At 44.1% G+C, this 25517-nt stretch overlaps 1 protein-coding gene across 5 annotated transcripts in view; it reads right to left on the reverse strand.

Moving 5' to 3' along the window:
* celf5 (CUGBP Elav-like family member 5) overlaps nucleotides 1-18033 on the reverse strand; it is a 429104-nt gene extending 411071 nt beyond the window's left edge. For all 5 annotated transcript variants that reach the window (XM_033046941.1, XM_033046938.1, XM_033046940.1 and 2 more), the window contains exon 1: nucleotides 17694-18033. In XM_033046941.1, the coding sequence (XP_032902832.1) occupies nucleotides 17694-17997 (304 nt within the window). In that variant the 5' untranslated portion in view covers nucleotides 17998-18033. The remainder of the gene's footprint in view (nucleotides 1-17693) is intronic.
* Between the last annotated feature and the right edge of the window lie 7484 nt (nucleotides 18034-25517).

Genomic DNA, 25517 nt, shown 5'->3' on the forward strand with positions numbered 1-25517 from the left:
CTCTTCGGAAGTAATGACCACAAGGTAATGAGGAGAAAGCAGGAACGAGGTACTGATTCTGGGTGATCAGCCATGATCATATTGAATGACGGTGCTGGCTCGAAGGGCCGAATGGCCTACTCCTGCACCCATTTTCTATGTTTCTATTCTTTCCTCTGGCTTCACATTTCACAGCTTTTGTCTGCTTATATTCTTATCTCACTGACTTTTATCTTTTCATCTCTGGCCTTTGTTCATCCATATATCATCAAACCACCCCTCATCTGTATTCATCAGTGTCAAAAAGTGACTTCCTGGCACTTCTTTTAGTTTTGTTTAGAGATACAGCGCGGAAACAGGCCCTTCAGCCCACCGAGTTCGCACTGACCAGCGATCCCCGCACACTAACACTATCCTACACACACTAAGGTCAGGTCGGGGGGAGTTCCCCACCACGGGTACCATGTAATCCCGTGCTACCTGCTCCATGGTCGGATAGTCAGCGACTAAACCGTCTCCCCCACCTGGTTTGCCAGGTGAGGAGGGGGTCTGTGGACCCCCAGCAGGACTAAAACAAGACCTGTCAAAGGGGCGGATGAGCTTCTAGCGAGCCAACAGCCATCCACACTTCAGTAGAAGTTGCGATCACTGTCGTACACAGCATTGTAAGGAATGATGATAAAGCACACACACACCAAAACCCTGTACTTCCAGCGGTGGAAGTCCGCAGGAACTAGAGGACAGAGATGTGTGGTGCATCCGTCACCGTTGATAACCAGCACCACTGTGCCACTAATGTTTTCTACGATGATGAATGAATGAATGAATGAATGAATGCACACACTAGGGACAATTTACATTTTTATAGCAAGCCAATTAACCTACAAACTTGAGTGTGGGATGAAACCGAAGATCTCAGTGAAAACCCACGCGGTCACGGGTAGAACATGCAAACTCTGTACAGACAGCACCCGCCGTCGGATCGAACCCGGATCTCTGGCGGTGTTATCGCTATGAGGCAGCAACTCTACCGCTGTGCCAGCCTGTCACCTATACTCTTATGCTCAATTGCCCGACCAATGAATGCAAGCATACCATGCACACCGTTTACCATGTCAAGATATAAGATGTTGAGTTGAGTTTAATGTCACATACACCGAGGTTGCAGTGAAAAGCTGTTGTTGCGTGCTAACCAGTCAGCAGAAAGACAACACATGATTACAATCGAGCCATTCACAGTGTACAGACACATGATAAAGGGAATTATGTGAATAATGTTTAGTGCAGGATAAAGCCAGTAAAGTTCGATCAAAGATAGTCCGAGGGTCTCCAATGAGGTGGATAGTAGTTCAGGTGTGTGGACACCTTTAGAGTCTGTTCCATAACAAGACTCTTTAAACTCTTCAAAGTCCCGTTTAGTTGCATGCAGTAAATAATGAACAATCAATATAGCAATGTACACATTGAAGAATTATACACTGAAGGATTTCGGTCCGAAACGTTGCCTAATTCCTTTGCTCCATAGATGCTGCTGCACCCGCTGAGTTTCTCCAGCTTTTTTGTGTACCTAGCAATGTACACATACTGCAAGGCAACATGAATGAAATACTAAGTTACTTCAGCATTTTGTGTCTATCTTTGGTGTAAACCAGCATCTGCAGTTCCTTCCTGCACATGAATAATATACAACCATCTTCCTGAATTCACACTTCTCCTGCTAAGATCCCACATCCTACGTAAATGCTTTTCCTGAGACTCAGAAAGGGTTGAGCTGTGAAAACTATCTCACACTAGCAGCAGTACATTACAGACATTATTCACACAAGGCAGATTCGTAATGAATGCAACCCACAGTGCATCTGATCAGCAAGATTTTCACACTTCTAAAAAATGTTCTGCTTTCGCACAAAAGGAAAAAAAATCAGGAACTATAAATTTTAGTTACCATATAGGGTAGATTTACAAACTCCAAAACACCAATGGGAACCTCACCAGATAATAGTTGGTCAGGATTGTCCTAGGATCTCACGATTTTAAAGCTGAGAGCATAGAACAGTACAGCACAGGAACAGGCCGTTCGGCCCATAATGTCTGTGCCGAACATCATGCTACGTTAAACTAATCTCCTTTGCCTGCACAGTTCGTGCTTATCCGTGTGCCCATCCAAAACCCTCTTAAATTCCACGACCATATCTGCCTCCACCACCACCCCTGCCAATGTATTCCAGGCATGCAAGTTTCCAAATTGATTGGGATATCGATGATTTTAATAGCTGTCATGAGGAAATATTATATAAATAGAACCGCTTGGATCGTGACTTTTATATAAGCTAGGTAATTTGCAAGAGAAAAGCTTAAGGTTTTCCTAACGAAATAAATAGCTGCCAGACATGAAGTTTTGCCTTGCACCCTTAATTCTGTAAGAATTACTGTTAAATTATCACATCGACAGTTCAATTATTAGATGAATAATCCAGAGGCTTGTACTAGCAATCCAGAGGCAGGAGATGATAGAGGCATAGAGTGATGCAGCGTGGAAACACCGACCAACATGTCCCATCTACACTAGCTCCACCTGCCCGTGCTTGGCCCATAACCCTTTAAACCTCTCCTATCCATGGACCTGCCCAAATGGCTCTTAAACATTACGATACAACATGACACGCAAATTCGTGAAGCGTTCCATATTTTTTTTAAAAAAAGGGTTGGTCAAGACTATAAATAATGATCTCCTTTTCTTTTTTTTATTTTATTTTCTTTTCTCTATTCTCTCTCTCAACTTTCTTCATTTACTCGTTTTCTTTTTTCACACACTATATATTTCACATCTTTCTATCCTTTACTATCTAACTTCTTTTTCCTATTCTAATCTTTTTTCAGTGTAATAAAAAAAAAAAAAAGAAGTTGTACATAAAATGTATTATGAAAATATATATTAGGCACTTTGGTGCCATATGACTGTACTTACTTCTAATAAAATAAAATATTTTTTTTAAAAAAACATTTCAACTATATCCTCCGGCAGCACGTTCCATATACCCACCAACCTTTGTGTAAAAAAGTTACCCCTCAGGTTCCTATTTAATCTCCCCCACCTCTCTTCTTAAAACGTTGACCTCTTGTTCTCGATTCCCCTACTCTGGACAAAAGACTCTGTGCATTTACTTGATCTATTCCTCTCATGATCTTATACACCTCTACAAGATCACCCCTCATCCTCCAACACTGCGAGGAATAGAGTCCCGGCCTGCTCAACCTCTCCGTGTAGCTCAGGCCCTCAATTTAGAGGATGGTGACTGGAGGATTTATGTTCATTAACAATGACGATTGCAAAATCTGCTCAATCCCATTTGGTTCACGAATGTCATGCAGGAGTAAAAAACCTACCATCCTTACCCAGTCTTTGCATACCACGCACACCAATGTGAGATTGCAAGTAGGAAGGAGGATTAAAGAGGATTTAAAAAGATAGAGAGAAACAGTGAGTGGGCAGGAACCTTGGCAGATGCAAGACTATGGGGAAATTACAAATTTATCAACTTTGGTGCACAGAACAGAAAATCGGATTATTTTTTGTTTTAAATGGTGAGAGAGTGGGTAAAGTAGATGATCAAAGAGACCTAGTTATCCTCACACACAAATAACTGTAAGCCAACATGCCAGGTACAGAAAGTGATTAGGAAGCCAAATGGTACACACCACTGTATTTGAGTACAAGAGTAAAATTGCCTTAAATTGAAATAGGAATCGTAAAGTGGCCTTGGTGAGATATTGTACTCAATCTTGTTCTTCCTACATAAAATGGCTATATTTTCCACAGAGGGAGTTCAGCAAAGATTTAGTTTAGTTTAGTTTAGTTAGGAGATACTGCTTGGAAACAGGGCCTTCAGCCCAGCGAGAACATTGATCACCTGTTCACATTAGTTGTGCGTTATCCCACTTCTTCATCCGCTCCTGACAAACTGGGAGTGCTTCACAGAGGCCAATGAACCTGCACATCTCTGGCATGTGGGAGGGTACTGGAGCACACGGAAGAAACCCATGTAGTCAAGAGTCAAGAGTGTTTTATAGTCTAAACAATTATTTTGAAGTTCTTTCATAACTTGACAGTGAACACTGTTAACCGGCAGACTTTGCCAATATGCACGCAGCCACACCACAGACATGGAAACACCCTTAGGAGTCAACAATGAATTCAACCATTTCGGATAGCCATCGTATCTAGTTTGTGTCCGAACTGGCTGGTTCTGCAGAAAGATCAGAGCATTAACTCAAGTTTTATCTCTCTCCACAAATGCTGCCTGCTCCGTTGGGTGCTTCCAACATTTTCTTTTAATTCAATGCCCAGAAAATGCCTGATTTGTAGACAGGCACAAAAAGCTGGAGTAACTCAGCGAGTCAGGCAGCTTCTCCCCAGAAAAGGAATAGGTGACGTTTTGGGTCAAGACCCTTCTTCAGACTGTTGAAGAAGGGTCTCAACCCGAAACGTCATCTATTCCTTTTCTCCAGAGATGCTGCCTGACCCGCTGAGTTACTCCAGCTTTTTGTGTCTTTCTTTGGTTTAAACCAGCATCTGCAGTTCCTCCCTACACTCTGCTTAATATGTATCTCAGTTCCAGCAATTGTCCTCACTCCTCTGTTCTTACTCATCTTCCCCGCATGTTGTTACCCCTCTTCCAGATAGATGAGCTGCAGTTAGCCAGCCCTCAGCACATCTCTCAGCGAACACACTCGCCATTTGCATCACGGTCTCCACCTTATCCACCCTCGTTCTCCTCACCTCTCCCAGTTTTCTCCAACAAACATTAAACATTCACGTTTTCTAATTCTGATGAACGAGTGTCAACCAGAAACCAAGGCGGCACGGTGGCACAGCGGTAGAGTTGCTGCCTTGCAGTGCCAGAGATCCGGGTTCAATCCTGACCACAGGTGGTGTCTGCATGGAGGTTGTGCATTCTCCCTGTGACCGCGTGGGTTCATTGACCTTTGTAAAAATTGGAATTTGTCCCTCGTATTGTGCTAGTGTACGGGTGATCAATGGTCGGCGTGGACTCAGTTGGCCGAAGGGACTGTTTCCACGCTGTATCTCTAATCTAAACAAAACTAAAGAATCGTTAGGTACACAAAAATGCTGGAGAAACTCAGCAGGTGCAGCAGCATCTATGGAGCGAAGGAAATAGGTAACGTTTCAGGCCGAAACCCTTCTTCAGACTGATAGGGGGTGGCGGGGAGAAGGAAGGAAAAAGGAGGAGGAGGAGCCCGAGGGCTGGGGGATGGGAGGAGGCAGCTCGAGGGCTAAGGAAGGGGAGGAGACAGCAAGGGCTAACAAAATTGGGAGAATTCAATGTTCATGCCCGCCGGATGCAGGCTCCCCAAGCGGAATATGAGGTGCTGTTCCTCCAATTTCCGGTGTTGCTCACTCTGGCAATGGAGGAGACCCAGGACAGAGAGGTCGGATTGGGAATGGGAGGGGGAGTTGAAGTGCTGAGCCACCGGGAGGTCAGGTAGGTTCTTGCGGACCGAGCGGAGGTGTTCGGCGAAACGATCGCCCAACCTCCGCTTAGTCTCCCCGATGTTAACTCTGTTTCTTCCCCACAGACACTGAATGACTGAGTACATCTCTCATTTTCATACAGATTTCCAGCCTATACTGCCTTTTGCCTTCTAATGTAGGTGCACCCGTTTCCCAGTCAAACGCAGTTTAGTGGTCAGTAGCACGAGCCCTGAATAATGTTTTCTCTCTTGACCACGTTACAGCTTCCATGGCCAAGTTTACCTAACTCAGCATAGATCAGACCTTGAAACCACCTCCTACTTGAAGATACTCATGGAATGGTTAAAACATTTAATTAGAACGTCTGCTTATCTTTCTCTTTTGCGTTGGTTTCGCTCAGGAATAAGGAAGCTTCATGTATTTGTTGATTGCTTCCTTACTTAATTAGTATTGAATAATATGGCATACTGAGCCATTTCAGAGGGCAACTAAGGATATTGCTGTGTCCCAGAGTCACAGAGTCTTGCAGAATCCCTTCCTTTAAGAAAATCAGTGAGGCAAACAGATGTTCTCAACAATTCAGTAGGATCATGTCAACTAAGAGTGTCGGGGGGTTATGGGGAGAAGGCAGGAGAATGGGGTTGAGAGGGAGAGATAAATCAGTCATGATTGAATGGCAGAGTAAACTTCATAGGAAAAAAGGCCTGCTGCTGCTCCTATGACTATAAACCAATGAACATTATTAATAGGAGGTTGACAAAAGTGCTAGAGAAACTCAGCGGGTGCGGCAGCATCTATGGAGCGAAGGAAATAGGCAACGTTTCGTCCCGAAACGTTGCCTATTTCCTTCGCTCCATAGATGCTGCCGCACCCGCTGAGTTTCTCCAACACTTTTGTCTACCTTCAATTTTCCAGCAACTGCAGTTCCTTCTTGAACATTATTAATACTTTTATTTAAATTTCAGGATATTTTATTTAATTAACTGAATTCACTGCAGTTCCCCACTGCTATGGTAGGATCTGAAACCATGTTTAGTTTCGGGATTCAGCTTGGAAACAGGCCCTTCGGCCCACCGAGTCCATCAATCACCCATTGACACCAGTTCTATGTTATCCCATTTTCACACTCCCTCCACACTAGTGGTGATTTACAGAGGCCAATTAATGTACAAACCCGCCCTTGGAATGTGGGAGGAAACTGAAGCACCCAGAGGAAACCCACGTCATCACGGGGAGGACGTGCAGACTCCGCACAGACAGCACCCATGGTCATGCTTTCAAGAGAGAGCTAGATAGGGCTCTTAAAAAATAGTGGAGTCAGGGGATATGGGGAGAAGGCAGGAACGGGGTACTGATTGGGGATGATCAGCCATGATCACACTGAATGGCGGTGCTGGCTCGAAGGGCCGAATGGCCTACTCCTGCACCTATTGCCTATTGTCTATTGTCAGGATCAAACCTGAGTCTCTGGCACTGTGAGGCAGAGGCTCCATCAGCTTGTCCAGGAAACAGCCAGTCCAGTTGCCAGCCAGTGGCATAACCATTGTGCAGCCACAAACCGATAAAATGTCAGGGGGAAGCAAATTTCCATTTTCACATCCTTGCAGAGATTATTTTGGCACCAGATGATTTCAAGTTTCTAAATCTCAGCTGTCCGACCCTTAGACCCTAGAAAGGTACAAGACAGGAACAGGCCTATGGCACAAAATGCCCGTGCTAAACATGATGCCAAGATACACTTGTCTCATCTGCCTGCACACGATCCACATCCCTCCATTCCCTACATATCCAGAAGCCTCCTAAACGCTACTAATCCACGTCCCTAATCCCTTGACATGTCTACTCGTACTATTCAAAACAAAACTATTCATTCACAAATCACTAAAAAAGGAACGCAATGTTTCAGTAAACTACTACTGTATATTTTGCAAGCAACATCCCCATTAATGAGTCAGCGACTCCTCTACAAAGTATGGGTGGGGATGGCAGCAAGTGTTTAAACCTCTAGTAATATCCACATCTGCCTCAAGGAAGCAGTAGTGAACAAGGCAATAGTGAACAATTGGAGGGAAATTATAATGTACAGATTAAAAAAAAATTTAACACACTTATTCTTAAAGATAGCAGAGTCAGGGGATCTGGGGAAAAGGCAGGAACGGGGTACTGTTTGGGGATGATCAGCCATGATCACATTGAATGGCAGTGCTGGCTCGAAGGGCCGAATGGCCTCCTCCTGCACCTATTGTCTATTGTCTATTGTTTAGCAAATCCTATTGGAATACTGCTCGTGTATTACCAGGTGGTTGTTTTTCAGCCCTTTGGAATGATTTCTAAATAATTAGGGTGGCACAGCGATGCAATGGTCGAGTCACTTTCAAGTCAAGTCACTTTTATTTATATAGCACATTTAAAAAACAACTCTCGTTGGCCAAAGTGCTTTACATTGGTAGAGCCGTTGCCTCACAGGGCCAGAGACCCGGGTTTGATCCTGACCACAGATGCTGCCTATGTGGAGTTTGCACGTTCTCCCTGTGACTCCATGACTGGTTTCCTCCCACATTCCAAAGACGTGCAGGTATGTAGGTTAATTGGCCTCTGTAACTTGTTCCCAGTGTTCAGGGTGCAAAACCGGGATAACATTGAAATGAACGGGATGATGGTTGGCATGAGATACACCACATGCAAAGAGGCTCTTCGGCCCAGTGGGCCGAAGAGCCTCTTTGCATGTGGTATATCTCTAAACTAAATGAATTAAATCATCTCAATAGATGTCCAAGGCTCACAAAATTGCTGGGGAAACTCAGCGGGTGCAGCAGCATCTATGGAGCGAAGGAAATAGGCGACGTTTCGGGCCGAAACCCTTCTTCAGACTGATGGGGGGGAGAAGGAAGGAAAAGGGGAGGAGGAGGAGGAGCCCGAGGGCGGGCGGATGGGAGGGTGGGAGGAGACAGCTAGAGGGTTAAGGAAGGGGAGGAGACAGCAAGGGCTAGCAAAATTGGGAGAATTCAATGTTAATGCCATCCGGACGCAAGGTCCCCAGACGGAATATGAGGTGCTGTTCCTCCAATTTCCGCTGTTGCTCACTCTGGCAATGGAGGGTTTAGTTTAGTTTAGTTCAGAGATACAGCATGGAAACAGACTCGTCTGGGTCCATGCCAACCATTGACCACCTCTCGCACTAGTTCTATGCTATCACACTTTCTCATCCACTCCCTACGCACGATGGGGCAATTTACAGAGCCATCTTTTTGGAATGTGGAAGGAAACCGGAGCACTCGGAGGAAACCCACGCGGGTCACAGGCAGAGCCTGCAAACTCCACCCGGTGTCGGGATCGAACCGGGGCGTCTGGCGCCGCGAGGCAGCAGCTCCGCCAGCTGCGCCACTGTGCCGCATTGACCGACAGAGATGAACAGCTTGCCGGCATTTACTGTCTGGGCTCGTGCATAAAATCACGAGCATTCGACGGGACTGACGGCTAACTACCGGCTCATTGTGACTGTGAACCATCCGATCAGCCCCACTCACATGCTCTCCACTCACAATCTTTTGTTACAAATGCCAGTTCCCTGAACCCATTTCCACCACTGTCTGGGTTCAGGTAATTTAAAAGCACACTGTCTCGGTTCACATTTAGGCTCACTACAGTGACACGTACTGAGATAAGGCAAAAAGCTTTGTTTTGCATGCAATCCAATCAAAAGATATAATATTGTACAAGAATTACAAACAAGCCAAGCTCAAGTATATTAAAAAAAATCTTCCTATTCTCACTCCCCGTTATTTTGATGATGTTACATTTGTGTGCTCTAATTAGCAATTGAATGAACAATGGAAATCATTTTCCCTGCGTGGTAACTAGCTGCCCAGGCAAGGTTGTTACGCATCTGCACAGACCAAAGTGCTGCACCCCCAGCTTACTTCAGGCTAAAGCTAGACACAAAATGCTGGAGTAACTCAGCGGGACTGGCAGCATCTCTGGAGAGAAGGAATGGGTAGCGTTTTGGGTCAAGACCCTTCTTCAGTCTGAAGAAGGGACTCGTAACATCATGTGATAGGAGTAGAATTAGGCAATTTGGCCCATCATGTCTGCTCCGCCATCCAATCATGGCTGTTCTATCTCTCCCTCCTAACCCCATTCTCCTGCCTTCTCCCCATACACCCGTACTAATCAAGAATCTATCTACCTCTGCCTTAAACATATCCACTGACTTGGCCTCCATAGCCTTCTGTGGTAAAGAATTCCACAGATTCACCACCCGGTCTCGACCCGAAACATCGCCCATTCCTTCTCTCTAGAGATGCTGCCTGTCCCGCTGAGTTGCTCCAGCCTTTTGTGTTGATCTCTGGTGTAAATAGGAACAGGTGATGTTTTGGGTTGAGACCCTACAGAGTCTGAAGAACGTCAACCATTCCTTTTGAAGTGAAAATTAGGTGGTGAGTAGAAATGGGGAAGGAGGTGGGAGGATTAGAGAGGGGGGGGGGGGCGGGGGGTGTAAGCCAGTGTTCCTGCTCCCAATTATCATCCAATAAACGTATGCTGAAAGATTTGGGCATGGGGGGGGGGGGTGGGGGGTGGGCACCATTCAAAGAGGATAAGGTCTGAAAAAGGATCCTTACCCGAGATGTCACCTATCCTTTTTCTCCACAGTTGCTGCCTGACCTGCTGAGTTACTCCAGCACTCTGTGTCTTTCTTTGGTTTAAACCAGCATCTGCAGTTACTTGTTAACACAGGATAAAGACCACTCTGGTTGCCATCCTCTCAACTCCCACCTGCTTGTCACCAAGCACTAATCAATGACCTGGAGGACTCTTGGCATCTGCTGAACAACAGGGGCAGGGCTTACAGATACGAAGGAAGTATTTTGGGGGTGAAAGTCGTAGAATCATAGAGTGAAACAACAAGGCAACAAGCTCTTCGGCCCAACTCGTCCAAACCGGCCACTTACAAGGATGTTTCAGGACTAGAGGATCCGAGCACTAGGGAGAGGTTGAGTAGGCTGGGTTAAAGTTATCCTGTGGGTATCCAAGACTTCACAATGCCATCGTTCCATACACTGGTGCAGATTTAATGAATTGGGGCTTTGGGTACAGTGCTATGCCTTGTGGGAGTATGCAGTATGAACCTCGGGATTGGAGGTCTTTGCATCGCGCAAGTTAATGGGCAAAGATTTCTGTGTAACTTGCTAACCTCTGCACTCGTATTCCCGACGAATGCTCCCATCCTCACAAGCAATATGCCCGGGGCATTAATTTGGAGCATCTGCCTTCACTGATGTTTCAGTGTCACGCCTGCGATTTGGTCTCATGTGATCGGAAAAGGGGGGGGGGAAAAGAACTTGCGTTTATGTAGTCTTAAATCAAATGCCTTTTGAACTGTGGGACCTTATAATGCAGGGAACCAAGCATGGCCCCATCAGCACAACAGATTAAATGGTCTGAATTAGTGATTTGGTCTTAGTGATAAATTCGAACCAAACGCAGCCACTGAGAAGCACTTGCTTTCATATCGCATCTCATTGTATTGAAGTCAACAGAGTTACATAAGCAGGGGTAATAAAAAATAACATTCGACCAGTTCCCCCTTAGCCTTGAATAGTCCCGAAGGGATTTGTGTGGGAAGGAACTGCAGATGCTGATTTACTCCGAAGAATAGACACAAAATGCTGGAAGTAACTCAGTGGGTCCAGTAGCATCTCTGGAGAACAGGAATAGGTGACGTTTCGCGCCGAGACCCTTCTTCAAACCGAGTTAGGGCAGAGGGAAATTAGAGGTATGAAAAGGTACAGAACCAAATCAGAACCGGCACCGAATGAGCCCACTATGGTCCATTGTTGGCTGCAGAGGAGGTGATAACGAGGGGATACAAACAGTGAAATTAGCAGGACAACTAGGGCACGGGAGGGATGGAGAAAGAGGGCGAGAGGGACGTAGGAGGATCAGCTTGGGGTCCCTCCCTCATCCTAGTCATCCTGCTAGTTTTACTGTTCGTATCCTCTCGTTATCACCTCCTCCACAGCCAACAATGGACCTTTGTGGGCTCTTTCACCACGGTGCCGGCTCTGATTTGGTCTATACCTTGTCATACCTCTAATTTCCCTTTACCCTGACTCTCATTCTGAAGAAGGGTCCCGACCCAAAGCGTCACCTATTCCTTTTCTCCAGAGATGCTGCCAGACCCGCAGAGTTACTCCAGCATTTTGCGTCTATCTTCCCAAAGGGATTTTGTGCATTCAACGGGGAGGACAGATTTGGATCAATGTCTCATGAAAAATGGCACCTCTGAGTGTGTAGCACTCTGTCCGCATTGCAGTGCAGTGTCAGTCAAGAGAATGGCCTTTAACCTTAGACTTCTGACTCAAAGACAAGATGCAAAGACTGAACCATGATTAACCCTTGACTTAGAGCATTGCGTCACAACTGACTCCTTCACGGAGATTCTGCACCGCCCCTATCAATTCATGAAGCCATGCCATTTGTTGAGGTTTTTACCAAATGTGTTCTCCTCTGAAGTACTTTGGAATAAAAACAATTTTTCCCTGAAGGTTGAGTTAGGTCAGAATTATACCATCTACACCCCTTCCCATCCAAGAATGCCACCATGTTACATTCATATGTAGTAGGATAGATTCGGTGGATTGGGACTGTTTACACAGATCTTTGTCTGCTTAGAGCACTGCTTTCAATTTGGGGAATGCAAGTCACCAGCATCTTATGTGCCAACAGGCAAACGGTTCTGTACAACTCACTGACATCTACAAATTGGTTATCCATGGCTCCACGTTGAATTGAGTTTGTAATTTGTACCTGCCTTTTTTAGTCATCGGTGTTATACTCTGCATTTCTAAAACATTGCAGCTCATTTCGGAGTGCAGGAGCGTAATGGCAAGACGCAAAACAGCATTGTGTTTAAGAAGGAACTGCAGAGGCTGGAAAATCGAAGGTAGACAAAAGTGCTGGAGAAACTCAGCGGGTGCGGCAGCATCTATGGAGCGAAGGAAATAGGCAACGTTTCGGGCCGAAACCCTTCTTCAGATGTACCGAATGTTCCATGGCTTCCTGAAAGTGGCAACATAAGTACATAGATCTGTGACGAAGGCTTATGGTATGTTTGCCTTCATCAATTTGGGCATTGAGTATAAGAGACAGAAAGTCATGACGCAGCTTTATTGGACTTTGGTCAGGCCACATTTGGAGTATTCTCGCCATCCTATTACAGGAAGGATGTGGAGGCTTTGGGGAGGGTGTGGAAGAGGTTTACCCGAATGTTGCCTGGATTAAGAGGGTGTTAACTATAAGGTGAGGTTGGACAAACCTGGATCCTTTCCTCTGGAGCGTCTGAGGCTGAGGACAGATCTGATAGAGGTATAAAAAATATGCGAGGCATAGATAAGGTCGACAGTCAGAACCTATTTTCATAGGATGGTAATGTCTAAGACTAGAGGCCATAGCTTTAAGGTGACAGGAACAAAGTTTAAAGGAGATGTGCAAGGCTTCTTTTTTCTGACACAGAGAGTGATGGATGCTCGGAGCGAACTGCCAGGGGTGGTGGTGGTGCATATACAATATGCATGAAATGGAGGGACATGGACCACATGCAGGCAGAGGAGATGAGTTGGCACAGACATCGTGGGCCGAAGGGCCTCTGCCTCTGCTGTACTCTTCTATGCTTCAAAGCATCAAACCTATCATGGATAGGCATGGTCAGCCTTGGTAGCATGTCCCTTAGCACATGCTGTCAGTGTTAATTAGTGGGACCAGTATTATCTAAATAGTACGCCTATAGGTCCTAAAGTCTGGTATGACCAATGCTTGCACTAAGTACATAAATATACTTGCAATTATACACTATGACTCCAGGAGTTAAAATGTATCCCTAAAGAGATAGAATGAGCCAACAGGTAAATATCTATCTCCAACTATAGGTTTCTCAATACTTCTAACTTGTTATATAAAAAAATATATGAAGGCAATAACAACTTTTGGGCTCAAAAGCACTGTTTCAGACACCTACTGATCGCAAGCCCAGTTATTCCAGTAAAGATAGACACAAAAAGCTGGAGTAACTCAGCGGGTCAGACAGCATCTCTGGAGAAAAGGAATAGGTGACGTTTCGGGTCAAGACCCTTCTTGAGTCCAGCGCTCGAATGCACCATCTTAAATACACAAAGATTATTTAAGTGACCATCCGGACTTGGATAGGAGGGGGCCAGAACTTGCTGCCAAATTTAAGAGCCATTCATTTTCCAAACCAAACAGCAGCATGGAATCGGGAACATACAATCAATATAAAATCTCACTCTGTAGATTTGAGTCTATCAAAAGATTGGCAACTGGAAACCTGATCAATTAATCTGTGAGGCTGATCCTATGTTTAAATCCAATAAAATAGGTTAAAGACTCTAAAACATGCTTTTAATATTAAAATATAACTGAAGCTAAATCTCCATATCGACAGCTACAAAAAAAATCAAACACACTTTAATAAATGGCATTCATATTTTATTGAATCAATAGCATGTACATATTGAATAGATTTATCATGCTATGTTGGTCTCCTAATCACCGTAAGGGCAAAATGGGGCAAAATTGGACTTTGTTAATAGCATGAAATAGACAATAGTAAAATCTAATCTTTTTATACCATGCTTACTTTTATTGACTTGAATAAATAATCAGACAGGGTATAAGAAGTTATTTCTCATTACACTCTATTGACAAGGACCAATTTCATCCCATATCCTTTTGAAGGCATTGGGTAACTAAGACAATTCCAGGTTAAGACAGCAGGTTCCGAGGGGGTGAGATTGGAGTTGGCAAGGGGAGTGGAGAAGTCAAGATGGTTGATATCTTCCACTTTCCCTCTCCCCCGACTCTCAGACTGAAGAAGGGTCTCGACCCGAAACGTTCCCCATTCCTTCTCTCCAGAGATGCTGCCTGTCCTGCTGAGTTACTCCAGCATTTTGTGTCCATCTTCAAGAGGGTTGATGTCTCACCAGTAGTTGGAAATAACAAGGTGCAGAGAGGGTAGAAGGCCAGTGGGAATTGGGAGGTTCCTGACCAGAAAAGTCGCCTATCCATTTATCCATTCCCTCCGCAGATACACCCTGACTCGCTGAGTTACTCCAGCACTTTGCATTTTGTTCCATGTTTAGTTTGTTCTCATTGATGAAAGGAATTTGAGGTATTGCAATGATGTCCTATCAATCCCCAATGGAATTGAATCAAATATATGTTTTTTGGTGCTGGGGGTTTCAGGAAGTGGGGCAACATGTTTAAAAAATAATTAAAAAATAATAAGCCAAGTATATGAAGAGTATTTCACCCAATTTGCCACTCGAAGGGAAACAAGCTTGAGGAATAAATTTTAACATTGAGGAAAAATATGCACATGGCTCGGCTTTCCTTACAATGCCTTTTGGTGACTAAGCTCTAAAAATATTTAACTGGCTTTTTAAAGCTAATTATGAAAGGGAAATGAACGATGCTATATAGAAGCACGTTGATCGGTGTTTGTTAACAGAAAAGATTGAAGGGTGCAGGTAGGCACATTAGTGCAATCTACTATCAAAACACAACATAACTCTTTCCGCTCGTCTCATCACATTGCAAAAGCCGAATTAGAGCTGATGCAACGTTCCCCCGGTTGTTCTCTGTCACAGTAACCTACTTGATTTTTCAAATAAAATGGATGAAAATGGAAATACCAATGAAGTAATTAAGGAAGTTAACAAAGAACTGCCAGTGGGAGTGAGGGATAAGATTTTAAAATCAACTTCCATCAGTGTGCAGAGCGGCATTGCATTTTTATGCTGATCCAACATTGCATTTTGGCTTTAGATAGTGAAAGCAGAGTAAAGGACCATGCCTGACAATTCAGAACCCCAAGGAGATTAAAAAGGATAAGTCAGGAAACAAATATTAGCCATAAATGATCTTAAAGCTGGAAAATACCAGTGATTCTCATTATTTTACTTGTTGCAATTAAAACTTTTCTAAACGCAAAAAAAACAATACAGGTTAATGCCTGTTGTCTAAATCTGAAACCCAAGGAGGGGATTGGCAAGGATATAATCCCTACTGCGCACAAATGCAAAATAGGTCCAAAAGCATATATCCAAAATTGGCTCAGTCAGGCTGAAGGAACCAGGAAAACCAAATCAATTACTCAGATTCAAACAGCGGAAGGGAGCTTTCAGAAAAAAAGAAGACTTCTCCCAAATGTTGGGAAGATGTCAAGAGATTAGGCAGACGTTTGTCACCCAAAGGGGAAATGAAATCCCAAAATCCAAAATAATCCCTTAAAATATTTGGGAAATAACATATAGCTACGAAATAGTGCACACTTGGTATCATACAAGTCAACAACATTTCACAAGATAGCAATGAAAATACAGATTTGACTGGTCCTTGGATTATCAGGTTAACTGGAAAATTACCCTTCCCCCTCCCCCCCCCCCCGCCCCCCCCCCCCCCCCTCTCCCCCCCCTCCCCCTCCCTCCACCACTGAGTCGAGAATCTCTGGTCCCCTCATATTGGCACACAATGCAAAAATAATTTCTCTATTTAATACGAATTTGATACCAACAAATTAAGCTAGTTGCTTCTTAAATAAAGACCATTTCATGGTGGAAAAAAATAGTCATATGAAACATCTGGCAGGTGCAGCTCTGGAAATGGTAGATGCTGTTATATAAAGCAAGTAAGGAGAGAAACAGTTGGGATATCGTTTGTGCAAGTGTTTTCATGCAAGAAACTCATTACTACACATTGTACCATTTGGTAAACAACGCTTTTAAGCAGTAAAGCAGAAAATTGGTTTAAAAATTACACCACCGTGGACCAGACTATAAATGTTAACTGTAACATCACAACTGTAAATATTCTGTCTCGACACTCTACGCTTCACTAGGATTCTTTACAAACATCACTCACACACACACACAGAAATTCTCCCAAATGCCCTGCGATGAACTACAACCTTGGAGGTAGCATGCATTGTTTATAATCAGCCATTAACACAGGAACCGGCTCACACATCTTTGCCGTAACACACCCCCGGTAATAATACTCACAAACCACAATCTTTCACAGCACACACATCCTTAGTGGCTTTCTCATTTGGAGAGAAAATCTGATATGGCACACATTGCCGGCTGGATTTTAATGTAATGTGAAGATTCAGCCCTGCTCACTGAGTGAAAATTTAAGCACAAACAAAAATAATATCTGTGACATATCCCTCATCATAGGCAGGCTTCTGGTATAGTTTGACTTCGAAATAGGTAAGGTGTCAGTTTTTCCGATGATAAGTTGACAATTTAAAAAAAAATCTTCGAAAGTCGAAAGCGTAGTAGGGCTGTTATATAAGAGACAAGGGAAGTGAAGAACAATACAAATAGCAATGTGGCTCTACGCTAGTTTAAAGGGTTTCTGCTCTTTGTAGTAGAAGTGGATGATAAATCTGCCAAGCCAAGAAGTAAATTGCAGCAAATCTTGACATTGCTTTGCTAAACAAAAAGACCTTTCAATGTTGAGTTACTTGCATGGGATTTTATAGAGAAAGAAAGAATAGGCGGCTACGCTCCTAGCTAAGGACTAAAGATGATGCCTCTTTAAACTAAGCTGCAAATGTGAACGACAATTCTGAAATCAATGTAAACTTGCAATCCTTAAAATTATGTAACATTGCTATAACTGATAGCCCACAATATTTGCATTAATAGGAAGAATGCATTTAGTTCATCCCATTTGAATTGATAGTAAATCGGAAAATGAATTCAAGGGTTTTAAATTAAGTCTTTAACACTTGCACCTCTTTTGGAAAAAAATAAGAGAAATTGTGATTCGTGATAACTTGATGAAATCTGTAAATATTATGGCGATAACAGAAGATATAAATGACAATTTCTTGTCTTGCCAATTAGCCTAAAGCAAAAAAAAACATTGAGTGGCGACATTTTAAATGTGATTTTAATCAAATACTTTTATGCCCTGATTATTGCATGTCTTCTAATTTCATCACTGTTATTTTAAATAAATAAATGTTTTCTGATTAGTATTGACATTTTTTTAATAAATGCTAACAGGAACTGATTTGAAATATTTTGATAATACTAAGGAATTAACGCTTAAAAATCTATTAATATCACTCTCTTTATGATTTCACATTAACTGCTATGCTGCCCTATGCTGTAGGTGGTGCTGATGCTGTTCAAACCTTTGTGCATGCCTGTGAATCGGTCCTTCAGCACAGTTAACTCGTATATCTTCCCGAATTCTTCAAAGAGGGGCTTCAGATCATTCTCCTCCAGGTTCCGAGGGATCTGCCCGATGAACAGCTTAATGGCGTCGTGGTCCTTCATCTGGCCGTGTTGGAGATCAGCTCCGTTCATGGGCTTGAGCTGGTGGCTGGGGGGCGGCTGCTGTTGCTGCTGCTGCTGTTGCTGGAGCTGAAGCTGCTGCTGCTGCTGCTGTTGTTGCTGCTGCTGCTGAGCTCGGTCTGCCTCTCTCAGTCTGGCCATCGCTAACCCACAGAATGAAGAACACAGGAGGCACCACTCAGCTGTAGAGAGAAGAAAGACTTCCTGTTTCAGCCTGTGCGCTCACTGGTGACACCCCTTGAGGACTGGCTGTCTGCAAAAAGCAGCTTGTATATTCCCATTCAGCTTAGCAACAAGCAGGGTTTAAAGAGATCGCTTTTAATTAATCCTTGGAAACTGGGAGAAATTTTATTTTTTGTTTTTTTTTCTGGTTTCAGCCACCATCGAAAACTTTTTTTTGCACAATGCAAAATACAAGACAGCAGGCAAAAGATTAAGACCATTCCATCAGAAATGTGACCATCGGGAGAGAGTTACCCTAAGCAAAATAAAATCAACCTTGTGACATACTAGAGGGGTTGTGTATACATCAATTAGCCAGCCAAGCTGGGTCACTTAAATGTCTGTCTGTCTGTGTGTTAAGTCACTTGACAATGCACCCGGCTGACCGGGGTTTATGGATGTGCAAAGCCCGGCTCACTGCGAGCCCTTTGGACACCATGGGGTTCTGAATGCTTCGATGATCCAAATTTCAAGATTGCCATTTAAAATCAGTTTACGGTCACCGACTTTTAGTATGGATGAGCTGCTCTTCGCAGGATGGCGGGGGGAGGGAGATGGGAAGGTAGAGAAGAAGATGGGGGGAGGGAGGGAGATGGGGGGGATGAGGAGGAGGGAGGGGGTGGTGGATGTAGAGGGGCTGCTATGTTTATTCTAGTGCCACTGGGTTTAATTCCTTGCCACTGCTTTCCAGCCTGCACGGAACAAAACGCTGGCGCGCAGATCTCTCAAGGGTCTCCCTTTATCTCCACCCGCTGCATTTATTACCCGAACTCATCTTTGAACCGCAAAAACTACCCCTTGCCCCCACCCCACCCCACACACACACAATGTAAACGGAGAAGACAGGAGGAGACAAATAAGAAAAGAATCTCGTCCAGGCATCAAGATAATGGCAATCGTTTGAAACACGGGGGGTCCCAGGATTATGTCCCTCCACCGGAAGAAAGAAGGCAGGAGAAAACATTGAAGTTTAGCTTTTAAAACGGATAAAATAATCAATTAGCATTTACGAATAATTTGTTTTTTTTCCACAGGAAAATAGTAATGGGATTTATCGTTCTTTATAATTAATTTGTATCCTTTCTCTTTTTTATTTTAAGTTCAGTAGGGAGAGGGATCACAAGGGTTGACAGTAACACACTTTCCATTTCAGTTTCGCAGCATCAGCAGCCAGTAATCCCCAGGGCAGGGACTATTGCTTCCACTCCCTGTTCCAACCATATCCCTCCGGATCATTTTCTTAAGATTATTTCCTGCACCAGTGTGACTATCCCCTTCCAAAAACCCTTGCAATCTCCATGGGAGATTACCAACCTAATACCATAGGCCGCCCCTACTGGCTTCTGAATCGAGACTGTGCAAATTTATTTCACACTAGACCTTTAAAGACAGCAGACTTTTATCAGTTTGTGCCAGATTTGAACCCTAGCCCCGGGGATAAAAAATACAGCATCTAACCTTTTGAAGCAGTAAATCCTTCTACTCCACTCCATGCCTTGTTGGAGCTTGGACAGACTAATCCAGCTTGGTGGTCTATCAGTGATAGATCTGCATCACTTTTCCTTCAGATTTTAAAGAAGGTGGCACCTTTGCACAATGCCGCAGCCGAGATGGATAAAACCAGAATTAATTTGCAGCACTGAAAACAGGCTTCTACTTTATGACATTGCGTGGAATTGTTGAAGAATCAATTGGCCCACTCCAAGAAAAAGTTTTCATCAGTGCCTCCTGTGATTTTCGTGACAGGTGGCATAAAATGGCACACCTGAAGGCTATTTGGCCCAATGAGTCAATTAATTCTCTGTTGATCAATCCAGACAGTCCCATTTTCCTAGTCCTTACTCAAGCTTTGCAAATTATTTTCCCTCAAGAACCCAATTTTATTTTTAAACACTAACATAGGTGGTTGGTGTAGTGAAAGAAGCATTTGGTATGGTTGCCTTCATAGGTCGTGACACTGAGTGAAAGAGTCGGGATATCATGTTGCAAAAAACGCTGGTTAGCTTGTGCTTCGAGTATTGTGTACAGGTCTGGTCGCCACACCACAAGATGATGTGGTAACAAGGGTCACGAGTGTTTGACTGTCATATGTCTGAGATAGAACAATTAAATTCTTACTTGCAGCAGCAGAGAGACTGAAGAAAGGATTCACCAGGATATTCCCTGGATGGTAAGATCAAAGACTAGAGAGTATAGCTTTTCAATGAGAGGGGCAAGGTTTAAGGGAGACGTCTTTGGAGTGTGGGAGGAAGCCGGAGCACCCAGAGAAAACACACACTATCACAGGGTGAGCATACAAACACCGTACAGACAGCACCCATAGTCTGGAATGACCCTGGGCTTCTGGCACTGTAAAGCAGCAACTCTACCACTGCACCACTGTGGTGATGGAGGCAGATTCGATAGTGGCATTTAAGAGGTTTTTGGATAGGCGCATGGATATGCAGAGAATGGAGGGATATGCATTTATGTGCAGGCAGATACGAGTTGGTCTTAGCATCATATTCGGCACAAATGTTGTGGGCTGAAGGGCCTGTTCCTGTGCTGTACTGCTCTGTGTTCTATGTTACATGGAATGGAATAATGTAGTTATAATAAAGGACTGGATAGCTGGGCTTCCTTATTAAACACAGACTAGTCGGAGAGATGAGCAGTTGTTGATAGGGGCAAGTAACTGACTGGGTTTATTCTCAATGGAACATAGGAGTCTGAAGGGTGTCCTTGTAGAAGATTTATAAAATTATGAGTGGCACAGTTAGGATAGATAATCAGAATCCTTTGTCTAGAGGGCAGAGGTTTAAAGTGAGACACAGATTTGAAGGAGATCTCAAGGAGTAGTATTTAACACATAGCATGGAAAATATCTGGAACAAGCTATCAGAGGAGGGAGTGGAGACAAATAAAATTACAGTTTAGTTTTTTAGAGATACAGCACGGATACAAGCCCTTTGGCCCAACGCGTCCACGCCCACCATTGTTCACCCAACACACATTAGTTCTTTGTTATCCCACTTTCACATCCACTCCCTACACACAAGGGACAATTTACAGAGGTCACTTAACCTGAAAACCCACACGTCTGGGACGTGGGAGGAAACTGGAGGAAACCACGTGGTCACTGGGAAAACACGCAAACTCCCCACAGACAGCACCCAAGAAGGTCAGGATCAAACTTGGGTCCCTGGTGCAGTGTGGCAGCGACACTACCAGGTGCACCACCCCATGTTTAATAAACATTTGGACAGGTACATGGATGGCAAAGGCATGTGGGATACAGGCTTGATGCAGGAAAGTGTACGATTCTATGAAAGTTCTGATTAGTGCTGCTCCCGCACACTGCAACCTCCTATCCACACTCTGCATAAAGAAGATTTCCCACTCTTCTCCTCTGGATCTGAAGACAAAAGGAACTGCAGGTGCTGAAATCTAACAAACCGAGTGCTGGAAGAACTCGGAGGATCAAGCAGCTTCTGTGAAGCTGCAAAAGGTTTAACTTGACATTCTGGATCAAGATTCTGCATCAGGGTTGAGAGGCAAGAGGAACGATTGCCAGTGTCAAGCGTTTTTCCGTCCTCACCCCCCCCCCCCTGTCCCATGCAACGGTAGGATATGGAACACCAGACCCCTCACCTCCTCCCTCTACATCAACAGGGAGGTAAAGAACCATATGTAGGAAGGAACTGCAGATGCTAGTTTAAACCAATGGTAAAGAACCATCCCAGGTGAGGCAGAAGTTCACGAATCTCCCCCATCCTAATCTACTGCATTCAGTGGTCACAATATGGCCTCCACTACATCGATGAAGCCAAGCATAGGTCAGGTGAGCATTTTGCAAGCACCTGCACTCTGTCCAATGCAGCCATTTTGACCCTCCGGTTGCATGTCATTTGAACTCTCCCTTTCATTCCCACGCCGATCTCTCTGTCCTCAGCCTTCCCCATCGCGATGGAGAGGCCAAACACAAAGTGGAAGAACAACATCTTGGATTCTACTTGGGTAGCTTAATCTCATCTGTCCACCTAGTTTTCAGGTGCCGGGATAAGGTTTAGGTTCATTATTGTCACGTGTACCTAGATGCAGCGAGAAGCTTTGTTTTACGTGCTATCCAAACAGATTCAGATAATACTGTACATAAATGCAATCAAGTCAAACTCAAGTACAATAGCTGGAGCAAAGTGGAAGATACAAAGAGTGCAGATCATAAATCTCAGCACTGTGGCGCAATCATTGTCGCTTGTCTAATGGAACCAACTGTTTAACTAGAGCCTTAATGAGAGGAAAAACACTAAGAGTTGGAGTACTCGGTCTCCTCAATCTGAAGAAAGGTCCTATCCCAAAATTCCGCCTATCCATTCCCTCCACAGGTGCTGCCTGACCCACAGAGTTACTCCCGCACTTTGTGTTTAACTCAAGATTCTACCACCTGCAGTTCCTTGTGTCACAATGATGAGGATGTTGGCACGGGAGAGGACATTGATATTGATCACACTTACCCAGCCAATGCATTTGGTGGTTGCTGTGGATACAGTGTTTGCAGAATCTCTCCAATACTTTGCAGTGCCTGCTGGCTGCAATACTAGTGTCCGAGCGTACAGGAAAATAGGGATTTTACGGTAAACCATAGATCTCATGTTGTTTACAGTCTGTTTCCTTTAGTCTTTGATATTTCAACCCTGGGAAAAATGTCTAAGCTATCTCCCATAATATTATATACTTCTATCAGGTCACCCCTCAACCTCCGATATACCGGAGAAACCTATCAAAGTTTGTCCAACCTCTCCTTATTTTGTGCAGGAATGAACTGTAGATGCTGGATTAAACCGAAGATAGACACAAAAAGCTGGAGTAACTCAGCAGAACAGGCAGCATCTCTGGGGAGAAGGAATGGGTAACGTTTCGGGTTGAAACCCTTCTTCGGACCTTGTTTTGCATTTCTCTCTCTCTCTCTCTCTCTCTCTCGTTTCAGTGAACAACTCGATGACAATTTGGAGCTTGGCCTCCGAACATACACACAAGAGCAAGCATGCCCATAATCTGCAACTCAACCACTGAGATTGGACCAAGCTTGGATCTGTGGAGGAGGTGGGAGGGGTGGAACAGTTTCTCCTGAGCTCAATGGATTAGTTCCGCTCGAGTGGGAAAATAACAATTTGCCGTGTGCTGCTAGGGTTAATTTCAGGTAGATACTTGGGACCCAGGAGTTGTTTTCTCTTTACAATGTAACTGCTTTCAATATTGGTGCTGTTTAATAGCCGGGCTTCCTCATTAAACACAGACTAGTCGGAGATATGAGCAGTTGTTGATAGGGGCAAGTAACTGACTAGGTTCATAATCCCCGAGTGCAAACAAGATACTTGTAACTTGCCTCATCCAAGCGCAGACAACAAATTCATTTATTTTCGCTGACAGTCAGAGTTTGAGTTCAATTTATTGTAATGTGTACAAAGGTATGGTGAAATGCTTTTGTTGCATGCTAACTGGTCTGCTGAAAGACAATACATGATTACAGTTGTGCCCTCCACAGTGCACAGATACATGATAAAGGGAATAACATGAGTAACGTGTAGTGCAATATAAAGGGATTCCAATGAAGATTCCAGTGAAGAACTCTATACCTATGGTTGTGTAGCCAGACATAGTAATAATAATAATAATAATGGATGGGATTTATATAGCGCCTTTCTAATACTCAAGGCGCTTTACATCGCATTATTCATTCACTCCTCAGTCACACTCGGTGGTGGTAAGCTACTTCTGTAGCCACAGCTGCCCTGGGGCAGACTGACGGAAGCGTGGCTGCCATTCTGCGCCTACGGCCCCTCCGACCACCACCAATCACTCACACACATTCACACACAGGCAAAGGTGGGTGAAGTGTCTTGCCCAAGGACACAACGACAGTATGCACTCCAAGCGGGATTCGAACCGGCTACCTTCCGGTCGCCAGCCGAACACTTAGCCCATTGTGCCATCTGTCGTCCCAATAGTACAAGCTCCATCTTTAAATTTGTGGACGACACCTCTGTTGCTGGACTAATTATGGATAATGACGAGGCTGAGTGTAGGAGGGAGATCGATCGACTGACTGAATGGTGCCAGTACAACAACCTTGCTCCCACCATCAGAAAAAAACAAGGAACCGATTGTTGGCTTTAAAAGACAAAGGCCGAGGATCCACAAACCTGTTTTCATCAACTGGTCGGTGGTGGAGGGAGTCAATAACTTCAAGTTCATGGGCGTGCATATCTCTAAAGATCTGTCCTGGACCCTGCACAGTGATGCAATCAGAAAGAGACTCCTTCAACACCTCCACTTCCTTGCAAGATCGAGGAGATATGTTGACAAGCATTCTCTTGAAAAATCTACAGGTGTACGGTAGAGAAGTGTAGTGACTGGTTGCCTCACGGTCTGGTTCAGCGACTCAAATGCCCAGGTACAAAGGAGATTACAAAAAGTGGTGAACACAGCCTGGTCCATCACGGGTTCTGACCTCCCCACCATCGATAAGAGTCGCTGTCACAAAAAGGCAGCCAGCATCATCAAGGACCCACACCACCCTGGTGGTGCTTTCATTTCACTCCTGTCTTTAGGAAGAAGGTATTGGAGTCTGAAAACTGCAATGTCCAGGTTCGGAAACAGCTTCTTCCCAATAACCAGCAGGCTATTGAACACTATCAACTCCAACTAAACTACAAACTGCCCGAGTAGCACGCGGGACTTTGCACTTTGTTTTGTTTTTGCTTTTGGTTTTTTAATTTATTGAATGTCTTTTTTTTTTTGGTTTGTATATTATAATATCTACTGGGTACTGTGTTTGCTAATGCTGCTGCAGGTACTCCATTGTCCCCCGTTTCAGTATCTATGACAATAAAACACTCGGCTAAAGTGAAAGTAGCAGTTGAACTGGAACCAACTGGTAATCTTCTCCCAGCAGATGACCAAAGCCAAATGGGATCTTTGGTCATGAAGAAGGGATTGATTCGCACAACCAGGATCTACACTAACAATGGAGATAAGATTTAGGCAAATTATATTCACACATTCTGCTGTCAATGCAGAAACACAAGAAATTAGACAGATAGATAGACACAAAATGCTGGAGTAACTCAGCGGGGCAGGCAGCATCTCTGGATAGAATCCTTCATTTTGTACCTATCTTCAATGTAAATCTGCAGTTCCTTCCGACACAGGAAATAGGAGGTGGGGTATATGGTCCCTCAAGCCTGCTCTGCTCTTCATTATGATCATGAAGAAAGCCCATCAAATTCCATAGAATATGATCTCAATATGATCATGGCTAGTCTGCCCCAAGCCTCTACCCCTCTTCTATACCATTTTGCTATTGCTCTTAATACCCTGATCTTTTAGAGATCAGGGTGATGGAGGTTAGTTTGTGCGATGGTCTGGGCTGCGTCCACAATTCTCCACAATTTCTTGCA

This window comes from Amblyraja radiata, chromosome 29 (assembly GCF_010909765.2).
Source record: "Amblyraja radiata isolate CabotCenter1 chromosome 29, sAmbRad1.1.pri, whole genome shotgun sequence".
Taxonomy (NCBI): Eukaryota; Metazoa; Chordata; class Chondrichthyes; order Rajiformes; family Rajidae; genus Amblyraja; species Amblyraja radiata.